General features: G+C 41.0%; 1 protein-coding gene across 5 annotated transcripts in view; it reads left to right on the top strand.

Annotated features, from left to right (window-relative positions):
* Positions 1-8,397, top strand: part of LOC126246367 (zinc finger protein 454-like) — a 66,603-nt gene extending 58,206 nt beyond the window's left edge. For 4 of the 5 annotated variants that reach the window (XM_049948391.1, XM_049948389.1, XM_049948390.1 and 1 more), the window contains one exon: positions 6,764-8,397. In XM_049948391.1, coding sequence (XP_049804348.1) covers positions 6,764-7,960 — 1,197 coding nt within the window. In that variant the 3' untranslated portion in view covers positions 7,961-8,397. The remainder of the gene's footprint in view (positions 1-6,763) is intronic. The other variant, XM_049948393.1, reaches the window with a different exon arrangement.
* Positions 8,398-25,015: the final 16,618 nt, after the last annotated feature.

The following is a 25,015-nucleotide window of genomic DNA, read 5'->3' as shown; positions in this document are numbered from 1 at the left end:
GACAAGTGTAATGTGCTGCGAATACATAGAAAGAAAGATCCCTTATCATTTAGCTACAATATAGCAGGTCAGCAACTGGAAGCAGTTAATTCCATAAACTATCTGGGAGTAGGCATTAGGAGTGATTTAAAATGGAATGATCATATAAAGTTGATCATCGGTAAAGCAGATGCCAGACTGAGATTCATTGGAAGAATCCTAAGGAAATGCAATCCGAAAACAAAGGAAGTAGGTAACAGTTCACTTGTTCGCCTACTGCTTGAATACTGCTCAGCAGTGTGGGATCCGTACCAGATAGGGTTGATAGAAGAGATAGAGAAGATCCAACGGAGAGCAGCGCGCTTCGTTACAGGATCATTTAGTAATCGTGAAAGCGTTACGGAGACGATAGATAAACTCCAGTGGAAGACTGTGGAAGAGAGATGCTCAGTATCTCGGTACGGGCTTTTGTTGAAGTTTCGAGAACATACCTTCACCGAGGAGTCGAGCAGTATATTGCTCCCTCCTTGAAGATTACGGGGTTGAAATCTAAGAAGAAAAAAATTACTCTCCTCATCAAGTTTATTTTCTGTAAGATGTAAACAACCAGCTGTAACTGAATAAATGCTGCACTGTATTACTTGCATGTATTAAAATTAAAATATGTGTTCAAAATCAGTAAAAATCTAATTCATCCAGTGATTTCAAGGAATAGTCCTCATGAATATGTCAAGACCTTCCCTATGAAGTCTTATTGTTTGGTGGTGAGAAGTATATGTTGCATTTTTCCAGTGTGTAATCTGTTCAAAAAATTAGCAAAAACTAGAAGTGCAGTCATGTATGGATATGTATCTGCTACTACACAGGGTGAAAATTAATAAAACAGATGAACTGCATACCCCTGTGAGTTTGGGGGTTAAAATAGGCCTGCGGTATTCCTGCCTGTCGTAAGAGGTGACTAAAAGGAGTCTCACACTTTTTGGCCTTTATGCGATGGTCCCCTCTCGGGTTTGACATCCATATTTCAAAATTTTTCCAAAGAGCGAGCCAATTGGGGAAGGGCGCCTTACATGGTGCATTGTGTCCATCATTCATTGAGATCTTTACCTTGCTTTCTCGGCTTCACATTGAAGTCCCTCTCGTTCTCCATCTCTTGGTCGAGGATACATTCGTGGGTGCGATTTCCACCATGCACTCTGCAGTGTCACTTTCTGCGGAGATGATGACCATGGACTTCCTTGCACCTAATATCCAGCACAGTAGCCAGTCCGTTGTGGTGGGGCCACCATATACCCTGTTGGTTGTAGCCCCCTGACAACACAGGGATCACTCTGCTGATGCCTGCGCCATTAACTCCCCACTTATGCCAAGGAGTAGATACCTATCTCCCTGGGGCACTGGGACTCCAGGCAATGGCCATCCTGCCAGGTGGCCCATCCTGAGGCTGGGTGGTGCCCGTGGGGAGGGCCCTTGTTCGGAGTGGGTGGCATCAGGGCGAACGACCCACAATGAAGCGTGGTACATCATATGCTGGTGGCCAGCTGCCAGCAGTCTCTAAGCGTTTATAGGGCTCTATTTAATGCAAACACGTATGACCCCAAATCATTCCCCTCCCTGACCACACCATGGGAGGAACGAAAATCTAAGGATGGCGCTCTCACATGTACCCAATCGGTGGCAGCAGGTGACCCTGAGGCGTAACCTGCCCCCTTGAGCGCTTCATGCCTTTCCAGCCTGATGATGACATCATCTTACATTGGAATTTTGGCATTTTTTTACCACTTGGCTGAACTAAGACAGATTTTAAGCTCAACACCTGCTCTCTGTATTGCCCTCCAAGAAACATGGTTCCCAGCAATGTGGATCCCTGCCCTTCGTTGCTATTGGGGTTTTATAAAAACCAGACTGACTGTACCAGGGCGTCAGGTGGCGTATGTCTGTATGTCCTTACCTCTGTATATTCTGAATCACTTTCTGTTCATACAGCTTTAGAGGCTGTTGCTGTGAAGATAAGGACAACCTTGGATTTTACCATCTGCAATGTCTACCTTCCTCCGTATGGTGAAGTACCTCCTAATGAATTGGCTGCTCTGATCTCCCAAGTTCCCCCACCATTCCTACTTTTGGGGGAATTCAACGCCCATAACCCCTTGTGGGGTGGCGCTATGATTACTGGCCGGGGTAGAGATGTCAAGAATCTTCTCTCTCAGCTCGACCTCTGCCTCTTAAATTACAGGAGACCCCACCTCAGTGAGGTCCAGGCACTTACTCGGCCATTGACCTATCGCTTTGCAACCCGAGACTATCACCATCTATCCACTGGAGGGTTCATGACGACTTGTGTGGTAGTGACCACTTTCCGATCTTCCTGTCAGTACCCAGGCATCACACTTTTGGACGTCTGCCGATGGGCCCTTAATAGGACCGATTGGCTGGCTTTCACATCTGCTGTCACTGTTGACACTCCCGCATGTGGCACTATTAATGTGGTGGTCGAGCGGGTCACTGCGTTGATCGTATCAGCTGCAGAACGTGCAGTTCCTCTTTCTTCCAGGTGGCCTTGGCGTAAAACTGTGCCTTGGTGGTCGCCAGAAATTTCTGAGGCCATCAAAGAGCATAGGCGGGCCCTCCAATGACATAAGCGGCATCCATCATTGGAGACTCTGATTCTTTTTAAGCGGCTCCGTGCCCGTGCCCGCCAAAGACAGAAACAAGAGTGCTAGGAAAGATATGTTTTCTCCATTTGTTCTCATACCCCTGCCTCCCAGGTGTGGACTCGGATTCACCTCCTTTATGGTTACCCGATCCTGCTGGGGGTGCTGGGATTTCAGTAAATGGGGCAGTGTGCACCAACTCACGTGACATCGCCGAGGATTTTGCTGAGCATTTTGCTCGGAGTTCTGCATCTGCAAACTATCAACCGGCTTTTCATTCCTTGAAAGAGCGAGCAGAACGACAGCGTTTGTCTTTTACATCGCGCCTGCTTGAGCCGTACAATGCTCCTTTTACTGAGTGGGAATTCCTCAGTGCCCTTGCCCATTGCCCTGACACAGCTCCAGGCCCTGACTGAATTCACTCCCAATTTCTCAAACATCTGTCTGTGGCCTCACTGCATCAGATTCTGTCTATCTTGACTCGCATGTGGGGCAAGGGAGTGTTCCCATCCCAGTGGCAAGACAGCATTGTTGTCCCAGTGTTGAAACCTGGGAAGAACCCTGCGGCGGTGTACAGCTACTGCTCCATTAGCCTCACCAACGTTCTCTGCAAATTACTCGAACGAATGGTGAGCTGGAGGTTGTGTTGGCTCCTAGAGCCTTGGGGCCTTCTGGCTCCATCCCAGGGTGGTTTCCGTCGAGGCTGCTCAACGACAGATAATTTGGTGTGCCTTGAGTCTGCCATCTGAACAACTTTTTCCAGGTGCCAACATCTGATAGCCTTTTTTGATGTACGGAGGGCCTATGACATGACCTGGCGCAACCACATCCTTGCCACACTGCATGGGTGGAGCCTCCGTGGCTCATTCCCGATTTTTATATGGAACTTTCTCTCCCTCCATACCTTCCATGTTCAAGTCGTAGGCTCCTTTAGCTCCTCCCATATCCAAGAGAATGGGGTCCCTCAGGGCTCTGTATTGAGCGTTCCACTGTTCTTAGTCACTATAAATGGCCTAGCAGCAGCTGTTATGGGTGTCAGTGTTTCCCTCCTTATATGCTGATGATTTCTGCCTTTAGTTCAGTTCCTCAACCATTGGTGTTGCTGAACGCTGATTGCAGGGAGCCATTTGGACTGCGCAGTCAAGGGCTCTCGTCCATCGATTTCACTTCTCAGCCTACAAGACCTACTTTCTGCTCTTCTGTCAGCAATGGACAGTCCATCCTGACCCTGCACTTTTTCTTGATGGCCATCCACTAGGGTTAGTCAAAACGTATCGCTTTTTAGGACTGGTTTTCAACGCCCTGCTAACATGGCTCCCCCACATTCATCAGTTGAAGCTGAAGTGCTGGCAGCATCTTAACGCTCTACGTTACTGTGGCTGTACAAAGCCCTAGTTCAGTCATGACTTGACTATGGGAGTGTAATGTATGGTTCGTCAGTGCCCTCAGCATTGAAGTTGCATGATCCTGTGCACCACTGCAGGGTTCGTCTAGCGACGGGCGCTTTTCGAACGAGTCCAGTGGCCAGTCAACTAGTGGAGGCTGGAGTCCCTCCATTGCACATCAGACACCGCCAACTGTGCAGCGCACGTCCATAGTTCTCCTCAGCATCTTTTATTCCCGAACATGGTGGTTCCTGTCCCAGAACGGCGACCTCAGTCAGGGATAATGTTCGCTGTATGTGTCCGCTCCCTATTGTCTGAGCTTGAGTCCTTTCCTTTCAGCATCTCATGCGAGTCCATAAACATTCGCCTCCATGGTGTATGCTCGGCCGAAACTATAGCTGGACCTATCTCGTTTCCGTAAGGACTCTGTTCCTCCGGAGGCACTCCGCAGTCACTTCCTATCGATACTTGACGCGTCCCAGGGTTCTGAAGTCATATATACCGATGGCTCGCTGGTTGATGGTCGCATTGGCTTTGCCTATGCTCACTCGGCACCTATCGAACAGCGGATGAGTGCTGTGTCACTGACGAGCTGGTGGCCATTTCTCGTGCCCTTGAGCATATTCGTTCCTGCCCTGATGTGTCCTACCTGGTGTGCAGTGATTCGTTAAGTGGTTTACAGGCCATTAATCAATACCACCCATGCCATCCTCTGGTAGCAACTATCCAGGAGTCGGTTTATGCCCTCGAACGGTCTGGTCGTTCAGTGGTCTTTGTATGGACCCCAGGGCATTTTGGAATTCCAGGAAATGAGCTCATTGACGGGGTGGCCAAACAAGCCACTCATAAGCCGCCAGTGGAGATTGGTATACCCAAACCTGACCTCTGATTGGTGTTATGCCAGCCACAAAGTTTTAGGATTTGGGATGCTGAATGGCACAACTTAGTTACACCCAATAAACTCCGTGCAATCAAGGAGAGCACACATGAGTGGAAGTCTTCTCTGCGGGCTTCTCACAGGGACTCTGTGGCCCTCTGCCTTTGCATTGGCCACACTTGGCTGACGCATGGCTATCTTCTCCGACGTGAGGCCCCACCACGTTGTCGCTGCGGTTCCCGTCTGATAGTGGTCCACATTTTGTTGGCCTGTCCACATCTCACCGTACTGCGACAGAATTTTAATCTTCCTGACTCACTTCCTTCGAATTTAGGAGACGATGCCTCCACGGCTAACTTGGTTTTACATTTTCTACATGACACTGGTTTTTATTCTTTGGTTTAAGTTTTAATTCCTGTCCCTTGCCTCCCTGTGCTTTCTACTCTAGTACTTTTAGGTTAGAGATTTTAATATGTTGCAGAGATGCTGGCTCATCCTTTCATTATCCTCATGATCGGCCAGCCTAGGACATCTGCTCTTCTGTTTTAAGCTCTTCTGCCTGTTTCTTGTGTCTCTGTGCATTTCTTGTCTTCTGTTGTCCCCAGTGTGTTCAGCTTCATGTTTCTAGAATTCCTGTGGTGTGTACTGTTGGTTTTCCGTTTTATCCCATGGACTTGGTTCAATGGAACAAGGGACCGATGACCACGTAGTTTGGACCCTTTAAAAATCAAACCAACCAACCAAACCAACAAACAGCAGGGAAGGATTCCTGACTGAAAATGGAGGAAAAAAGGTCCTATGAACATGTCCAGAAATACATCATTGCCCCGGTAGATTGCACTGACGAATGAAAGTTCCTCTGACACGTGCTGTGTCTGTAGCCCACATTATGACGATTATGCTGATTGATAATACCAGTTTGGATAAATGTTGGTTCATCGATAAAGAGCACTGATGACAGAAATCCCGTAATTGTGATGGTCTGGTGCAAAAACCAACAAAATCTTTTCCATAGAGGGGAATCCTCTGCTGGTAATCCTTGTACTCGTTGCAGATGATAGGGATAGTAGTGGTTGTCATGCACGTAATTGTACTTTGGCTTACATCGTGTTAGTGCGCCACTTGCATGGCGCTTGTATGAACGTTCATCTCAATATCCTGTAGAATCCGGTCCTCCAAGTCTCGTGTATGCACAATCTGCCACCTCCCTGCATGTTCATCTGTCTGAAAGGACCCATGCTCACACAAACGCCCAGAAATGTTGTGTGATGTAGTTGGTGTGCTGCCTCTCAACTGTTATGATGTGCTTGGCTGTACATAAACACCATCTTGGCCTGATCCTGACACAAATACTGGGCCATTCTGCTGCTTACAGTACACTGCATCAATTACACTGTTTGCGACACACAAGGAACACACGACATGTGGTCAGAGAAACTTTCATTTGTCAGCAACATTTACCATGGCAACGTTGCATGTCCAGACACATGTTTGTAGTGTATTTTTAACAGTTCTTTCAACCTTTGCACACTATGATGCAGTCCATTTCTAGGAAGCTATTCTTCATAAATTTGTGTGGGCAATGATGAGAAACTTTATTGTAAAGTATCTTTATGTGCACTTCACCAGAGTTTTTAATTACTAGCAACATTATGTGCAATATCACATCAAATAATAATGCTGTGAGTATTCTCTGAATATGTTTACTGTAAATTACCTGCACTGGGGGTGAACAATCTTTATTTTACAAGATGAACTGTAGTAACGCCCAGTATTTATGTGCTCCGAAAAGGATTTTTTCATGTAATTTTTATTTAATAAGCATCTAAAGTAAATTTTTTTACAGATAATACTTTTTGTCTTTCCAGGAAACAAATCAACGAGAATTTCATGAAACTGACTTCGTCAGTGTCAAGAGCAACCTTTTTAACCTTCAAATTACGGCAACAGAAACAACAGAAAAATCGACCACATTATTTGTCTGCAGCTCTCCAAATCACAGTAATTCTGAGTTGATTTCTTCGGATATATTTCCTGTTAATAAAAGCCTCTGTCCAACATTGTCAGATTCCACAACAATAGATTGTAAATCAAGTTCTAACCCAGTCTGTGATTTGAGTGATTTGCTTATTCCAAATGTACATAAATCATTGTGTAATTCATCACAGGTAGATACTACTACATCAGAATGCGAATTAGAAGCTGGTGAAAAACAACAATCGGATGACAGTTTGAAGGAAATGGAAAATTTGTCTTGTAGCGAAGTTCATCCTGTTGTGGCAAGCACAGGTGATATCCATTCTCAGGTAAAGAGTGAAAAAAATACTCAAAATTCATTACAACTACCTGAAAATTGTCAGAATTCAAATCCTTCATATACAGGAAATCAGCCATTCATATTTTCTCCAACACTGAAAAATGAAGAAATTACAGCAGAACATTTGGACGGCAGTAAAGCACATCTTGACATGAAGGATTTGGGAAATGTGAACTGTGGTTCATCTGGAGTGGTTCATTGCAGGACTGTTTCTGATTACAAACTGATTTTCAAATGTGATAAATGTCCCAAGAGGTTCAGCAAGAGACTAGACTTGAAGCGACATACTTCTGTTCACAATCAGCAAAGAGGATTTGTCTGTGGAATATGTGAAAAATGGTGCCCTAATCAAACAAATTTCAAGCGACACGAGAGAACACATACTGGTGAACGGCCATTTTCCTGTAAATACTGTTCAAAGAGTTTTTCACAGACTGCTATACTTAACCGGCATATGATGATTCATACTGGTGAAAAACCATTCCAGTGCAACGCATGTGGAAAGAAATTTACTCAAAAAGAAAGTCTTAAAGTACATTCAAGGCAACATTTGTCTGGTAATGATATCACGACCTTTCAGTACAAATGTCCATTTTGTGAAAAATCTTTCCGCCACCAGTCTGGCCTTTCAAGACATTTGATGTCTCACACAGGAAAAACATTTAGTTGTAACCTTTGTCCAAAAACATTTACAGACCAATCATCTTTGAAAAGACACCTTAAACGACATTTTGAAATAAAATCTTGATGAAGCTTAAAGACTGTTATTTCAGTAGCAAATTTAGTGTTTAGTAGTAGCCTGTTGATTAATCTGAGCAAGTAATTTGACTCTGTGAGCCATCAAATTATAGTAGATAAATTATGAAGCTAGGGCATTCGAGATTTAGAACTCTGTCAATAGAAAGCAGAAGGCACATTTTAATAATAAGAGCTCCGGATTATCAAATATTTCAAGAGGTTTGTTTCAAGGTTCTGTGCTTGTACCCCTATTGTTTATAATTTATGAGAGTGACCTGCCTAGTATGCCACGTAAATCTGTTCTCACAATGACAATGTCGCATCCCTTGCAACTGGAAATTGTATAGAGGACCTAAAGGAACAAGCAAAACAAGTCTCAGAATTTCCAGTATCTTGTTTAAAGATAGTGAATTAGCGGTAAATCAGAATAAAACTGAAAACAGTTTCTTTAGTTTATGTGATTCTAACACTGATTGTATGTCTCTTAAGCTGCATGGTGTATATTTAGATTCTAAATTGACATGGAACCACCAGACAGAATCTACATGTATTAAATTTTTCAGGAGGCATCTCCTTGTTATGGTAATTTGTGATTAAAAATGCAATGCTTAGTTCCTCTTATGAACTCTTTCACAGCACAAAACATGCTGCGTTCTTTTTTAGTTGGTCAGCTAGTTACATGTTCCATGGTTCATTTTAACAATTCTTTTATCGAAATGATGTGGGATGATTCAGATTCCAGAATGTGCGTACATGATTAGTGTTAACATAAATGAACACATTTTTTAGTCCTTCATGCCATCACCCTTAGAAACTTGTTTTTACAGGCTACTGGTTTTTAAATAGAAATTTGTCCGTGGAACAGGAGGAGTTGTCCAGGAGAAATGATTTTAAGTTAGATTTAAAACTTGCTTTGCTACCTGTCAGACATTTTATGGTATAGCTTTGATCTATGCAACTTACTAAGTGCCAAATGTGTCAAATCATAAACCTTGATTACAATTTGCTGTAAACAGGCCTTCCGTAATGAAAAGTTCCCACTGAATCTCTTGCCAGCCTCCTTTTCTCTGAGACTTCCAAGGCACTGTACAGTCCTGAAGCACAAGCGACCCTCCACAGCAGGTAGAGAGATGCAATCACCACGAAGCCTTGCCGTTTCAAACTGGCACTACGTTTTCAGTTACCATGAACATCTTTCATGGGCCTAAGAGTATAAAGGTGGAACATTCTTACGACATGGATCCCCCCCACTTTGATGAAGGACGTTAGGTAACAGAACTTATTTAATTACTTATAACATCGCATAACAAAAATAATTCTTTAAATAATAATATATTTCTTTTCACACCCATTTTTGTTATTTCCAGTGGTTAAATTCCCTTAAGATAGAGTTCAATGTTATCTTTCAAAATGAAACTCCATCAGATAATTCAGCTTGGTCAGACAAGGTATAGAATAACAATGAACATACTTTGGTCCATTATTTGTGAAGATCCAATTGGTCATTCTTTTCTGTCAAGAAGAGTATCAGCAGTCAGGCTACGTTATGTTTACTCTAATGTAACAGTGTTTTCTTTATTTTGAGCTTACTGATCCCATAAGATGGGTAGATCACGTAACTAATGAGGAGGTATTGAGAAGAAGGGACCAGTTGGTAGGGCATGTTCTGAGGCATCAAGGGATCACAAATTTAGCATTGGAGGGCAGCGTGGAGGGTAAAAATCATAGAGGGAGACCAAGAGATGAATACACTAAGCAGATTCAGAAGGATGTAGGTTGCAGTAAGTACTGGGAGATGAAGAAGTTTGGACAGAATAGAGTAGCATGGAGAGCTGCATCAAACCAGTCTCAGGGCTGAAGACCACAACATAAGTTTTTCAAATGTATTGAGGTAGAAGAATGATGGAGTTCATCTTCACCGTAAGGAGTTGCATGCTGACATTTTAATTTACAATGCTCTCTACAGTCTCAAATTTCAGATTTGTAGCAAATCAAACATGTAGAAATGCGCAATGTAAAGAACCATTAGTGCCAGGTAAGTCTATTACCTTATGACTCTTTTGGAGAACACTTCAACAGTGTGACTAACCATCACTGTACAGCTTCCGACCTCTGTAAGAGCTGCACTTGAACCTCATTTTGTGGGCAGATACTGTGGAGATACTTTTTTATCTCTTCAATTGAGTATCCTCTGCTCACCCCTTTCCATAAAAGAAACTGTTCAGGTCATTCCTTCTGTAGATTCACCTGACCTAGGCGTAGGCCATCGCTTCCATGGGTCCGCCTACCCTTTACTCTCCAACATATACCTAAAATTGGGTACATCCCATATTACACATCTACCTCTACCTCTGCATGGCTACTCTGATCACACTTAAGTTCCTGGAACAGGGTTCATCAAACTGCCTTCACAATAATTCTCTATTATTCCACTCTTGAACAGCGCATGAAAAAACGAACTCTTGTATCTTTCTGTGTGAGCTCTGATTTCCCTTATTTTCTTACGATGATCGTTTCCCCCTATGTAGACTGGTCTCAACAAAGTTTTTTTGCATTCAGGGGAGATAGTTATTGATTGAAACTTCATGAGAAGAGGCCGCCACAATGAGAAACATCTTTGTTTTAATGATGTCCACCCCAAAATCCTGTATGATGTCCATGACTCTCTCCCCCCTACTACATGATAATACAAAATGTGCTGACCTTCTTTGAACTTTCTTGATATACTCCATTAATCCTATCTCTTGGGGAATACCAGAAATCATGCCATTTTACTCACTGACTCTCCATCAAATGTGTCCTCTCTGACAGGGAATCATGAATCCAGTCACATAAATAAGATGGTATTCTATAAGCATGCAGTTTGATTACAAGATATTTGTGAGTTATGGTGTCAAAAGCGTTCTGGAAGTCTAGAAGTATGGAATCAATTTGAAATCCCTTATTGATAACACTCAACACTTCATGTAAGTATAGAGCTAGTTGTGTTTAACAAGAATTATGTTTTCTAGCTATATGTCAATAGACCATCCTCTTATAGTAATTCATAATGTTCAAACACAATATATGTTCCAAAATCCTACTGCTTATCAACGTTAATGATATGGGCCTGTAATTTAATGGATTACTCCTATTGCCTTTCTTGGACATTGGTGTGACCTGTGCGTTTGTCCAATCTTTGGGTATGGATCTTTCATTGAGCGAGCAGCTGTACATGATTGTTAAGTACAGAGCTATTGCATAAGCATACTCTGGAAGGGACCTAGTTGGTATACAGTATGGACCAGAAGACTTTCTTTTATTAAATGATTTAAGTTGCTTCACTACTCTGAAGATATCTACTTCTAAGATAGTCACATTGGTAGCTTTTCTTGATTTTAATTCTGGGGTATTTACTTCATCTTCTTTTGTGAAGGAATTTTGGAAGGCTTTGTTTAGTAACTGTGCTGTAGTGGCACTGTCATCGATAGTATTTCCATTGCCATTGTGCAGAAAAGGCATTGATTCTGTCATGCCACTAACATACTTTAAGTACAATCAGAATCTCTGGATTTTATGCCATATTTACAGACAAAAGTTTCATCATGGAAACTACGAGGGTAATCCCAAAAGTAAGGTCTCTTATTTTTTTATATGTACATAGACCTGTTTATTTCTGCAATGGTTTACATCAGTTTACAGCTTGAACATTTAGCTATTTTTTGACGTAATCACCATTTCTGTCGATGCATTTTTGCAGATGCTGTGGCAGTTTTTGTATGCCCACGTCATACCATCTCGCCGTCATTCTGCTCAGAAAGTTATGAACCTCTTCTTTCACCTCGTCATCGGAGCTGAATCACTGGGACCACAATTAACGCTGACAGGTAGTGTGAGACTCTGAAAAAACTCAAACGGGAAATTCTGAACCGGAGAAGAGGAATGTTGAGCAAGGGTGTACACATTCTCTATGACAACGCTTGCCCACACATCACTTGTCAAATCGTTGCTCTCCTGCAACAGTTTCAGTGGAACATAATCACCCACCCACCCTATAGTCCTGACTTGGTGCCCAGTGACTATCACCTGTTCCCTAGGTTGAAAGAACGTTTGGCCGGAAAGCGATTCAGCTCCACAGAGGCCAGGTCTGGATAGTATGGAGAAGGAGGCAGCAAAGTGATTTCATTTTTTGTACAATAGTCACGCACCAACAGGGATGAATGAGCAGGTGCATTATCGTGATGCAAGAGCAATGAATTGTCTTGCCACATTTCAGGCCATTTCCTTCTCTCATTTTCTTGCAGGTGTCGCACCGTGTCCCAATAGTAGCATCAATTAACATTTTGTCCCAGTGGCACAAATTCATGATGAACTAATCCTTCGAAGCCAAAGAAAAAGATCATCCTTGCTTTGATATTTGACCTGACTTGATGAGCTTTATTTGGTCTTGGAAAACATTTCCTGACCTATTGTGAAGACTGAACCTTGGTCTTAACGTCATAACCAGAGACCCACGTCTCATCACAAGTTATGATTCTCTTAAGCAACATCTTGTTCTCATTTGTACTATCCAAAAGCTCCTCACAGATTGTGAGGTGTAGGTCTTTCTGGTCTTGGCTCATGATCTGTGAGACTAACTTGGTGGCAACATGATGCATTCCAAGATGATGTGTGAGGATTTCATGACATGATCCAGCTGAAATGTTACGTTCTTCTGCAATCTCTCTAACAGGTTGTCTTTGATTGGCATGCACAATTCTGTTGATGTTCCTGAAATGAGCATTGTTAGTAGATGTCGAAGGGCATCCTGAACAATGGTTATCTTTAACTTCCATCTGGCCATTTTTAAACTGTGTGAACCAATTCATAACACCAAGTGCAGATTAAGCACTCATTACCGCAGGCTTACTGCATCATTTGGAGTGTCTCTGTAAAGGTTTTCTGAGTTTTCACACAAAACGTAATGCAGATGCGTTGCTCCTAACTCTGCCGCCTCAAAATTCACAAACTGTACGACACAATGTTCTACACAATGCAGCACTGAAAAATAACTAACAGACATACAACATTGATACTTGTGGCAGTTACACATTAAACACAGGCATGTGCAGGACTGCCAACCGCATTTCGCTTCGACACACCATTGGTGCTAAAGTATGAATGTTCCAGAACTTTTTGAACAGACCTTGTATTAAAATCCACTTCTAAAGCTCTCTTGAGAATAATTCTGTATTTGCTACTAAGCTGTATTTATTCTTGTCCATGATTTTAAGATATTACACATCTACTTAATGGCTTGAAATCTTGAAAATGCGTACAAGCATAATTGATTTCACTTAAGGAATGGTTTTCATTCCCATCCATTTTTCCATTTTTGTGGTGTGACTAAAATGTGGATTATCATCAAAATTATTGTCAAGCAATCAACATTACGAGTAAGTCAAACTATTTTTACTATCTCCATAAGCTGCTACCAGCTTATGGTATGTAACCTCCTCTATAAAAGTCATGCCGTCATACCGTAATGCCTTGCAGTATACAAAAAGTATTAAATTCTTATTACACATAACATAATTAATACGTCATGTACTCCTGATAATGCCAAGTCATATACTATAGCTGTAATGGATTTTGTTTGTATTGTCATATTCATTTCCTCTAACAGATAACTGCAATAAGTCTCTTTGTAATAGCACACGTCATTCTATGAATAAAATTAAGGTAGGACAGTGAAAGATATATTCAAGTTAAAGATCACAGGATAGTAGGAGTAAAAGAAACTGCCCCAGGGAAAATGCAAAACGAAAGTTTGAAGCAGCTAACTCAAAACCTGGTGGGTGTTAGTCTGCCTTATCTCCAAAGGTGGTAGATTCTTCTAAGAGTTTTAATTTCTTTAACTTATCGGTATTGTGTAAATGTTTTTCTAGATGCATTCTGAGATCTGCAAGAAATAAATCCTTAAAAAAATGTTGTTCTCTTTCTTTATATTATGAAAAGGTGAGGTAATCAATATATTCCAGAGATTACACATTGTTCGTGCATTATGCTTACAGCTCCAGTGATTGTCTTTAATTCATTTAACCCAACAGCTGACTTTTAACAACTGAAGCTGCTGCTTACTTTATTGATCTCATGGTTAAAAAGCTGTCCTTTAGCTTTGGCCAAGCATTAAATAAATAAGTAATAAGGCTATAGTGCCTCAGGTAAGTAGTAAAATTAATCAACATGGTAATAAAGGAACAAACATAACTAAATATAATTGTACATTGTTGTCAAATAAGTAAAATTTGTTCTGCCTTGCAGCAAACCATGTGTGACACATCACATCACTAATATTCAGTGATGTCCCTTACATTAATTACTACAACCTGCTGGGTTGGGAGAATAGATACATCATATGTCTCTACCTCCCCTATTGCATCAAACAAGACACATATTATTAGTAAATACTGTGCTTCTACATAATGTAATATAGCAAAACAACATTGATTGCATTCATAACAAGCTCTGCTGTTTCAGCTGACAGTAAATGACATGACAACTTCTGTAACATGTAAATACATCTTAATACTCCATTCCTATATGCATTCAGATTCATCTGCTTCCTACAATCAAACGTAAAAGCAGTATGTATTTTAGCATCTCCCCTAGTTGTCAAATGTCCTTGACACACACTGCAGTCAATGCTTAAATCTACTTTTGAATAATAATTACGGATCAAATATTTTTCATAGTTATTTTTACAATCACCATAGACTTCAATAAGATCATTAGGATATAGAAATTCATGTTGGTGTTCTCCTGTATTCCTCGTAAAGCTAGGTGTACAGCTTATTGAATCTATTTTCTCCTGTACTTTCCTCCAAACTAGTTAGTGTTTGGGTCACAAATTACTTCACCAAATTCTTTACAAGGTTCACTCGCCTTGAGTCTGTGTTACGTGTCTGAGATTTGATTAATTAAGTTCTTAAGTTCATTGTGTACTTCTCTAAACTGTTCATTTGCTTCATTTCATTCTGGGCCACGTTGTTTATTTAGTTCAGTCCGTAATTTTGTAAGCAAATTTAAGCTACATTAGCAATTTTATCTATTTTTTAAACTATCTGCTCCATTTGTCCTTTTAAATCTAAGAAATTAAGTTCTTTAATTCTTCCCCTTGGGTTTATACATTATTTTACAATACTTCAGTGGTGGTTTTAAGACTGTTAAATAACTCTTCTCTGGTGACTTTCATACTATTACATGTTGTTGTTGTTGTTGTTGTTGTTGTTGTTGTTGTCTTCAGTCCTGAGACTGGTTTGATGCAGCTCTCCCTGCTACTCTATCTTGTGCAAGCTTCTTCATCTCCAAGTAACTACTGCAACCTACATCCTTCTGAATCTGCTTAGCGTATTCATCTCTTGATCTCCTATGATTTTTACCCTCCACGCTTCCCTCCAGTACTAAATTGGTGATCCCTTAATGCCTCAGAAAATGCCCTACCAACCAATCCCTTCTTCTAGTCAAGTAGTGCCACAAATTTCTCTTCTCCCCAGTTCTATTCAGTACCTCCTCATTAGTTATGTGATCTACCCATCTAATCTTCAGCATTCTTCTGTAGCACCACATTTCGAAAGCTTCTATTCTCTTCTTGTCCAAACCATTTATCGTCTGTGTTTCACTTCCATACATGACTACACTCCATACAAATACTTTCAGAAACGGCTTCCTGACACTTAAATCTATACTCGTTGTTAACAAATTTCTCTTCTTCAGAAATGCTTTCCTTGCCATTGCCGGTCTACATTTTATATTCCCCCATGAACTATGGACCTTGCCGTTGGTGGGGAGGCTTGCGTGCCTCAGCGATACAGATAGCCGTACCGTAGGTGCAACCCAGTGATGTACATGTTCCGCTTTTAACCCGCCCATGCTTGCCAGGCGGCCAGGCCGCCGCGCGTTGTCAACAGAACGTGCAGGCTGCTTCACTCCCAGCCAAGCCAAGCAGAACCCAACCCGGGCAGGCTGCGGGAAACTTGCTTGCGTGCCCATATTACTGCTGAGCTGTGCTACGCAGCCGTTTAGTCTGCGCGCATCATTGTCATATTATGAACGTTAATTAAAAGTTTTTATTTTACCTGAGCACCAAAAGAGAAACCCCAACAATTTCAGGTCAAAATTATTGGGTTTTATTTGTACATTCTTCCTTTAAGCATATATTTCGGGCTTACTATCTATATAAATAAAAACGAATTGCCAAATGTGTTGATTAGCGTAAAACTCTAGAACGGCTGGACCAATTGGGCAAAATTTTTTTTTTTTTATTTTTTTTTTGCTGTGTTCGTAATTCTCAGGAGAAGGTTTTTAAGAAATAAAATTTTTGGAAAATTGACCGAAAAATTGGAAAATTTGAGGAAAACTGAAAGTGCGTTATCATTGTGTCCGTGTATTTGTATTGCATACAATATTGATGAAGTTTTGCACACTATACTTTGAAATCAAAAGGAAGGTCACAGACTACATAAAATTTCGTAGGGTGCATGGCAGAAGTTACTTTGCCTAATGAAATTTGACACACTTGATATTCAAAGCAGGATGAAGGGCGCTGTCTGCTTAAAATTCTGAACGGTGCATGGCGGAGGGTACTTTACTTACACACTTCTACACCACCCTATAGTTTTATTCCGATCTTGAAGAAATTTTGCACACTTGACCTTCAAGAGAAACATCACTGTCTACATAATATTTCGGACAGTGCATGGAATAGAGTACCTTACAAAAGATTTTGACATCATTTGCGGGTTACCCTGAAAGTTGGTTCATTTACGCATGTTTCCATGGAGAAGGTTTTTAAATATTTCCATGAGCATCTCAAACCTAACTAACCTAAGGACATCACACACATCCATGCCCGAGGTAGGATTCGAACCTGCGAATGTAGCGGTCGCGCGGTTCCAGACTGTAGCGCCTAGAACCGCTCGACCACCCCGGCCGGCCACATTCACAGTCATTGTGTTTGACAATTCGCGCACAGCAAATGTCGTTTAACAGTTCCAAACCAATTTTGGTTGAGTGAACGTGTTATATTGGCTTCAAAAACCCTTGATGTTAACGAAATTAATTTTCAGATTCAAAATATGATACCTGGCGAACTGATGACATACAAGTCGGTTTATTCCGTTACTAACCAAGATGATGTAGTCAACTATCCTACGGAATTTTTAAATTCGCTGGATTTGCCCGGATTACCGCCTCCCAATCTGCAATTAAGTCGGATTGGCAATCATTATGTTGCGAAAGGTAAACCAGCCACGTCTTTGTAATGGCACCTGGCTTGCATTTAGAATATTCGAGCCAGTTTTTGGGCAGTCAGGAAACGCAGAGCACATCAGTACATATTTATTGAAACGCCAGTCTGAATTTACGTAATGCATTGTCACGGATTTTAATGCACCCCTTTGTAATTGTCTGTCCATAGATCAATTGTACTGGCACATATACCAGAATGAATCGCATGCACTATATCTGGGAGCATTTTGCTGCACACTTTATCAACTAAGGTTTGAACTTTCCTAGCTACTGTCACTCGGGAAGGCATAATATTTTTAATATCAACTGAGCCAAATTTTTTACCTATGTCGATCAGTGTCTGCCCTAAATTAAGAAATCCATCTCCCTCTATACTGCTAAATGGTCTCGAGTCCTTAGCACACATTTCGACGCACTTTTGGGCCACTAAATCTTTGTCCTCTTTCAAGATATTTACGGAGTGAGGGAACTGCTTGTCAAATTTGCTCACATGTTGTAACATACTTGAGGTTCCCGAATAAGTACTTAAGAGCTTTTTACATAGTTTGCATTGAGACACACCTACCGATTTATTTGAAGCGGCCTCATAAACACACGAAAACGTTTCCCATGCGGCACTTGTGCTCTGTTTCGTTACCAGCATGTATTCGCCAGTTGTCAATTTTTTTTTCAACCTATTCATTGTGCTGCCCCCACCATTGCGAAAAATGGACTGCGGGCTAACTACCTGGCTACTCTAGTCACGGTAGCTTGACAGCGCAACCTGTTGTCAGGCGCAGCAAGCTGAGCGGGTCCCGTGAAGCTTGGCAGTCCTGTGGGGACCCAGGTAGCCCGGGCTTGCGGGAGCCCAAGTCGGCCGCATTACCCACTATGCCTCAGTACACGCGCTCTCTTGTGTTTACGTTGTGGCAGGCTGACCTGCATGAAAGGTTGCAGAGGAGCTAGGGGCAAGCAGGCTGCAAGGGGAATTTGTACACCTCTGGTGCAACCACAATGGAAGGGAATCTGTTGAGAGGCACCTGAAGAGGGACAGCAGCCTTTTCAGTAGTTGCAGGGGCAACAGTCTGGATGATTGACTGATCTGGCCTTGTAACACTAACCAAAACAGCCTTGCTGTGCTGGTACTACGAACGGCTGAAAGCAATGGTAAACTACAGCCGTAATTTTACCCGAGGGCATGCAGCTTTAATGTACTTACTATTACATAGTTTAACTAATTTATCTGATTTATTTAATTTCCCCCTTGAACTTTAACAAGAACTTTTAATTCTTCCATTGTGTGTGGTAAACAGTCTGGACAACAATACATACACTTAAGACTCTTAAATGCTAGTACTCTGTTTTGGCACCTCAGCTCATCACCAGTGAAATATGTTTCTATAAATTTTCACAGTATGAATTAATAAAAAAAATTAGATTGAGGATGTTTACAGCTCACCTATTCAGCTGCACCTCAAGCTGTACTGCACTGCTGACGCATTCCGAGTAGTCTAGGTGCGGTAGCAATGAGTCTCTATGTACATTTCGTGGAACCATCTGACTGGCTGCTGCACTGTGAAGTGGGGATGCACTGCTGTGCTGGTCAGCTACCCTCGCAGACCGTTGCTTCAGCTGTAGTCTCGAAGTCGCAGCACAGAATTCTCCTGTGTCACCTTTGAGATTCTTCTTCATTGTGTTGTTGTGGTCTTCAGTCCTGAGACTGGTTTGATGCAGCTCTCCATGTTACTCTATCCTGTGCAAGCTTCTTCATCTCCCAGTACCTACTGCAACCTACATCCTTCTGAATCTGCTTAGTGTATTGATCTCTTGGTCTCCCTCTACGATTTTTACCCTCCACGCTGCCCTCCAATGCTAAATTTGTGATCCCTTGATGCCTTAAAACATGTCCTACCAACCGATCCCTTCTTCTAGTCAAGTTGTGCCACAAACTTCTCTTCTCCCCAATCCTATTCAATACCTCCTCATTAGTTACGTGATCTACCCACCTTATCTTCAGCATTCTTCTGTAGCACCACATTTCGAAAGCTTCTATTCTCTTCTTGTCCAAACTGGTTATCGTCCATGTTTCACTTCCATACATGGCTACACTCCATACAAATATTTTTGGAAACGACTTCCTGACACTTAAATCAATACTCGATGTTAACAAATTTCTCTTCTTCAGAAACGATTTCCTTGCCATTGCCAGTCTACATTTTATATCCTCTCTACTTCGACCATCATCAGTTATTTTACTCCCTAAATAGCAAAACTCCTTTACTACTTTAAGTGTCTCATTTCCTAATCTAATTCCCTCAGCATCACCCGATTTAATTTGACTACATTCCATTATCCTCGTTTTGCTTTTGTTGATGTTCATCTTATATCCTCCTTTCAAGACACTGTCCATTCCGTTCAACTGCTCTTCCAAGTCCTTTGCTGTCTCTGACAGAATTACAATGTCATCGGCGAACCTCAAAGTTTTTACTTCTTCTCCATGAATTTTAATACCTACTCCGAATTTTTCTTTTGTTTCCTTTACTGCTTGCTCAATATACAGATTGAATAACATTGGGGAGAGGCTACAACCCTGTCTCACTCCTTTCCCAACCACTGCTTCCCTTTCATGCCCCTCGACTCTTATAACTGCCATCTGGTTTCTGTACAAATTGTAAATAGCCTTTCGCTCCCTGTATTTTACCCCTGCCACCTTCAGAATTTGAAAGAGAGTATTCCAGTTAACGTTGTCAAAAGCTTTCTCTAAGTCTACAAATGCTAGAAATGTAGGTTTGCCTTTTCTTAATCTTTCTTCTAAGATAAGTCGTAAGGTTAGTATTGCCTCTCGTGTTCCAACATTTCTACGGAATCCAAACTGATCTTCCCCGAGGTCCGCTTCTACCAGTTTTTCCATTCGTCTGTAAAGAATTCGCGTTAGTATTTTGCAGCTGTGACTTATTAAACTGATAGTTCGGTAATTTTCACATCTGTCAACACCTGCTTTCTTTGGGATTGGAATTATTATATTCTTCTTGAAGTCTGTGGGTATTTCGCCTGTCTCATACATCTTGCTCACCAGATGGTAGAGTTTTGTCATGACTGGCTCTCCCAAGACCATCAGTAGTTCTAATGGAATGTTGTCTACTCCCGGGGCCTTGTTTCGACTCAGGTCTTTCAGTGCTCTGTCAAACTCTTCACGCAGTATCTTATCTCCCATTTCATCTTCATCTACATCCTCTTCCATTTCCATAATATTGTCCTCAAGTACATCACCCTTGTATAAACCCTCTATATACTCCTTCCACCTTTCTGCCTTCCCTTCTTTGCTTAGAACTGGGTTGCCATCTGAGCTCTTGATATTCATACAAGTGGTTCTCTTCTCTCCAAAGGTCTCTTTAATTTTCCTGTAGACAGTATCTATCTTACCCCTAGTGAGACAAGCCTCTACATCCTTACATTTGTCCTCTAGCCATCCCTGCTTAGCCATTTTGCACTTTCTGTCGATCTCATTTTTGAGACGTTTGTATTCCCTTTTGCCTGCTTCATTTACTGCATTTTTGTATTTTCTCCTTTCATCAATTAAATTCAATATTTCTTCTGTTACCCAAGGATTTCTATTAGCCCTCGTCTTTTTACCTAGTCGATCCTCTGCTGCCTTCACTACTTCATCCCTCAGAGCTACCCATTCTTCTTCTACTGTATTTCTTTCCCCCATTCCTGTCAATTGTTCCCTTATGCTCTCCCTGAAACTCTCTACAACCTCTGGTTCTTTCAGTTTATCCAGGTCCCATCTCCTTAAATTCCCACCTTTTTGCAGTTTCTTCAGTTTCAATCTGCAGTTCATAACCAATAGATTGTGGTCAGAATCCACATCTGCCCCTGGAAATGTCTTACAATTTAAAACCTGGTTCCTAAATCTCTGTCTTACCATTATATAATCTATCTGATACCTATTAGTATCTCCAGGATTCTTCCAGGTATACAACCTTCTTTTATGATTCTTGAACCAAGTGTTAGCTATGATTAGGTTATGCTCTGTGCAAAATTCTACAAGGCGGCTTCCTCTTTCATTTCTTCCCCCCAATCCATATTCACCTACTACGTTTCCTTCTCTCCCTTTTCCTACTGACGAATTCCAGTCACCCATGACTATTAAATTTTCGTCTCCCTTCACTACCTGAATAATTTCTTTTATCTCGTCATACATTTCATCAATTTCTTCATCATCTGCAGAGCTAGTTGGCATATAAACTTGTACTACTGTAGTAGGCATGGGCTTTGTGTCTATCTTGGCCACAATAATGCGTTCACTATGCTGTGCTATTTTTTATTCATTATTAAACCTACTCCTGCATTACCTCTATTTGATTTTGTATTTATAACCCTGTAATCACCTGACCAAAAGTCTTGTTCCTCCTGCCACCGAACTTCACTAATTCCCACTATATCTAACTTTAACCTATCCATTTCCCTTTTTAAATTTTCTAACCTACCTGCCCGATTAAGGGATCTGACATTCCACGCTCCGATCCGTAGATTGCCAGTTTTCTTTCTCCTGATAACGACATCCTCTTGAGTAGTCCCCGCCCGGAGATCCGAATGGGGGACTATTTTACCTCCGGAATATTTAACCCAAGAGGACGCCATCATCATTTAATCATACAGAAAAGCTGCATGTAAAGCTGCATGTCCTCGGGAAAAATTACGGCTGTAGTTTCCCCTTGCTTTCAGCCGTTCGCAGTACCAGCACAGCAAGGCCGTTTTGGTTAATGTTACAAGGCCAGATCAGTCAATCATCCAGACTGTTGCCCCTGCAACTACTGAAAAGGCTGCTGCCCCTCTTCAGGAACCACATGTTTGTCTGGCCTCTCAACAGATACCCCTCCGTTGTGGTTGCACCTACGGTACGGCCATCTGTATCGCTGAGGCACGCAAGCCTCCCCACCAACGGCAAGGTCCATGGTTCATGGGGGAAGCCGTCAAAGTGCTTGAATGTCTCCACATGTTGTGGAGGTTTGCTTAGGCTTGGCATTGTGGCTTGGCTGTGCTTAGGAAGTCTCAGAGAAGGCTGGGCCAAATGTTGCATAACCACATGAATATCTATTGCTGTTGGCACCATGGCTGTCATCAACTGTTACTCTTTTCTCAACTTTGATATCTTTAACACTTCATCAATTTTAAAACAAAATAAACTTATTTCATTCTGATGTCAAATCAATTCAGGCAGCACTACTGCAATTGCCTGCTTGTATCTTCTCAGTTTTTGAATTGGGTTGTTCTGGGCAATTCTATTATGTTCTTCATAATTTTTGAAAAACTAAAAATGTTCTCTCCTTCTTACACAACTAATTTGTGTCCTACATTAGAAAGCAAATATTGTGTAACCATGTTGTTGGTTGTGTGGTTACACTGAATGCACAATCTGTCACCCCGATGTACGTGTGCTTGCTTTACCTCTTAAATAATTGTTGTAGTGATTCTTTTTGTGGTCCTGCAGTGCAGTGCCGTGAAACCATGTTATTAGACTTCTTTACCTTGGTGCGACATGTGGGTTCTGAGAAAGAGATTCGATCTGTGCGAGCTACTGAATGATGAATACACTTGTACATCAACTCTCATGTATTTACAACAAAAGCTTAGCACTGATTACAATTTGTGCTAAACAGATCTTTCGTAGTGAATAGTTCTCCTTAAGTCACAACATGTGTGTAATGCTTGTACAAAGATCACTAAATCTGAAGTTACAGTTATCAAATCTGCCCTTCAGTTGTTCTACCTTTTTCATTCTTTCCAGCCTCTTCTTCTCTGAGACTTCCTAGGCACAGCCAAGCCACAATGCCAAGCCTAAGCAAACCTCCACAACATGTGGAGACATTCAAGCACTTTGACGGCTTGCTGATGTCTAGAACTGCTGGTTTTTGTACTCAGTCTTTACAAATGTTAAATCAAAGTGTGCACAGTAGGATGTTTCACACTTAAAACATTTCCAGCCACCACAAACATCGCTGATCAGCCTAAGAGGATAAAGGTGGAATATGTTCTTCCAAAGAATCGCATGTTACACCACATGTTGTTGGTATGGATATCACTATTCTTCTCAAATTGTAACGGACTTTTATTTGTGACAAATTTCATTGGTGAATATATGTATTGTGATGGTGCAGGTAAAATGCGCAACAGCCTTTAGAGGTACCTACATGATGTTTGTATATGAGCACCACATAATATTCTTACTGTTTGCTCTTGTGCAACCAGCACTTCCCTTTCTATATGATAAGTTACCACATAAAGTAATTCCATAAGGCATTTTTGAATGGAAATATGCAAAATCTGTCAGGAGGTTGATTTGTTTGTGTCAAAGACTGTCATATGAAGTGATTCCATAAGGCATTACTGAGTGGGATTAAGCAAAATCTGTCCTGAGGTTGATTTGTTTGTATAAAGACTAACTATTATAGGAAGAACAAAAGTAGCTGAGAAGCACAGTAATATACTTCTTCCAGTTCAAGTTTTCGTCAATATGTACATCCAAAAATTTGGAGCATTCTACTGTATTTACTGACCAGGATCTTGCAGCCTTTACTGACTCCTGTTCAAGTGCTACACTGATTGTTGGTGTGACTCTGTTTGTTGTACAGAACTGAATATAGTATGTCTCCTCAAAATTTTGGGATAATTTATTATCAGGGAACCACTTAATAATTCTCCATAAAACATCATCAACAATCTCTTCTGTTGCTTTCTCTTTAATGGGATATATTAGAAGACTAGTATCATCTGCAAAAAGTATCAATCCTGCATGTTGATTTTTATTTGGAAGGTCATTCACATATATAAGGAATACAAGTGGACCCAAAACTGAACACTGTGGGACTGCCTTTGTGATATCTCCCCAGTCACTAAAATTTTCTAACCTTTCAACACTGTCTGAATTTTCTTCATAGCGGTTACTACAGCACTGAATTAATTGAAAGTATTAGCTGTATTAATTTTATTTGTTCACTATAAGTTATAGCCTGCCAAGCCATTCACAAGTGATCTGTGCTTCTGTAGAAAATAGAATATTTTACCTCCACAAATAGAAATATAATGATGTCAATGTAAACATACTTTAAATACATTTTCCTTCAATAGAAAAGTATGTCTTACATACTGAAATGTCAGTGTCTTTAAATACATGTTTTCTATTCATCTGAGCCACACATGCATTCATAACTGTTGTCTTATTGGTCTGACAGCTTGCATTTACAAATGTATTATATTGATCAAGGAGTAAAGCTAAGCATAGACTAAATGGAATAATAATTTCAAATACTATGACTCTCTATTTATGTGTGTATGTGTAGTTGAGAAAAGTTTAAAAAAATAGTATGAAATGAAACGGTATGGAAAATAAAATAATAAATATTAAAATATGTGGTGAGGTGAGCTTAACTTCTAAATTTCATTTTATCATATAGGTGATTTCAGATTGGTCATTGACAGAATGTGACTGAAGTTATCAATGAATTTTTTGTTCTGAAGATCTGTTTGCTCATTAAGAAGTATATTAGGCTGACTTTCTAAATGACTGAAAATTTTCGTTTCTCGCAAGGTATTAATTTGCTTCCCTTTCTTAGCATAATGCAAAATTTGAAGCTTTTCGTTAATGTTGTTGTCAACTGGCATAGGTCGTTATAACTAACACGGGAACCTCCCCATCGCACCCTCCTCACATTTAGTTATAAGTTGGCATGGTGGATAGGCCTTGAAAAACTGAACACAGATCAATTGAGAAAACAGGAAGAAGTTGTGTGGAACTATGAAACAAATAACCAAAATA

Source organism: Schistocerca nitens, chromosome 1, assembly GCF_023898315.1.
Source record: "Schistocerca nitens isolate TAMUIC-IGC-003100 chromosome 1, iqSchNite1.1, whole genome shotgun sequence".
NCBI lineage: Eukaryota > Metazoa > Arthropoda > Insecta > Orthoptera > Acrididae > Schistocerca > Schistocerca nitens.
This window is presented reverse-complemented; position numbering and strand designations above follow the sequence as displayed.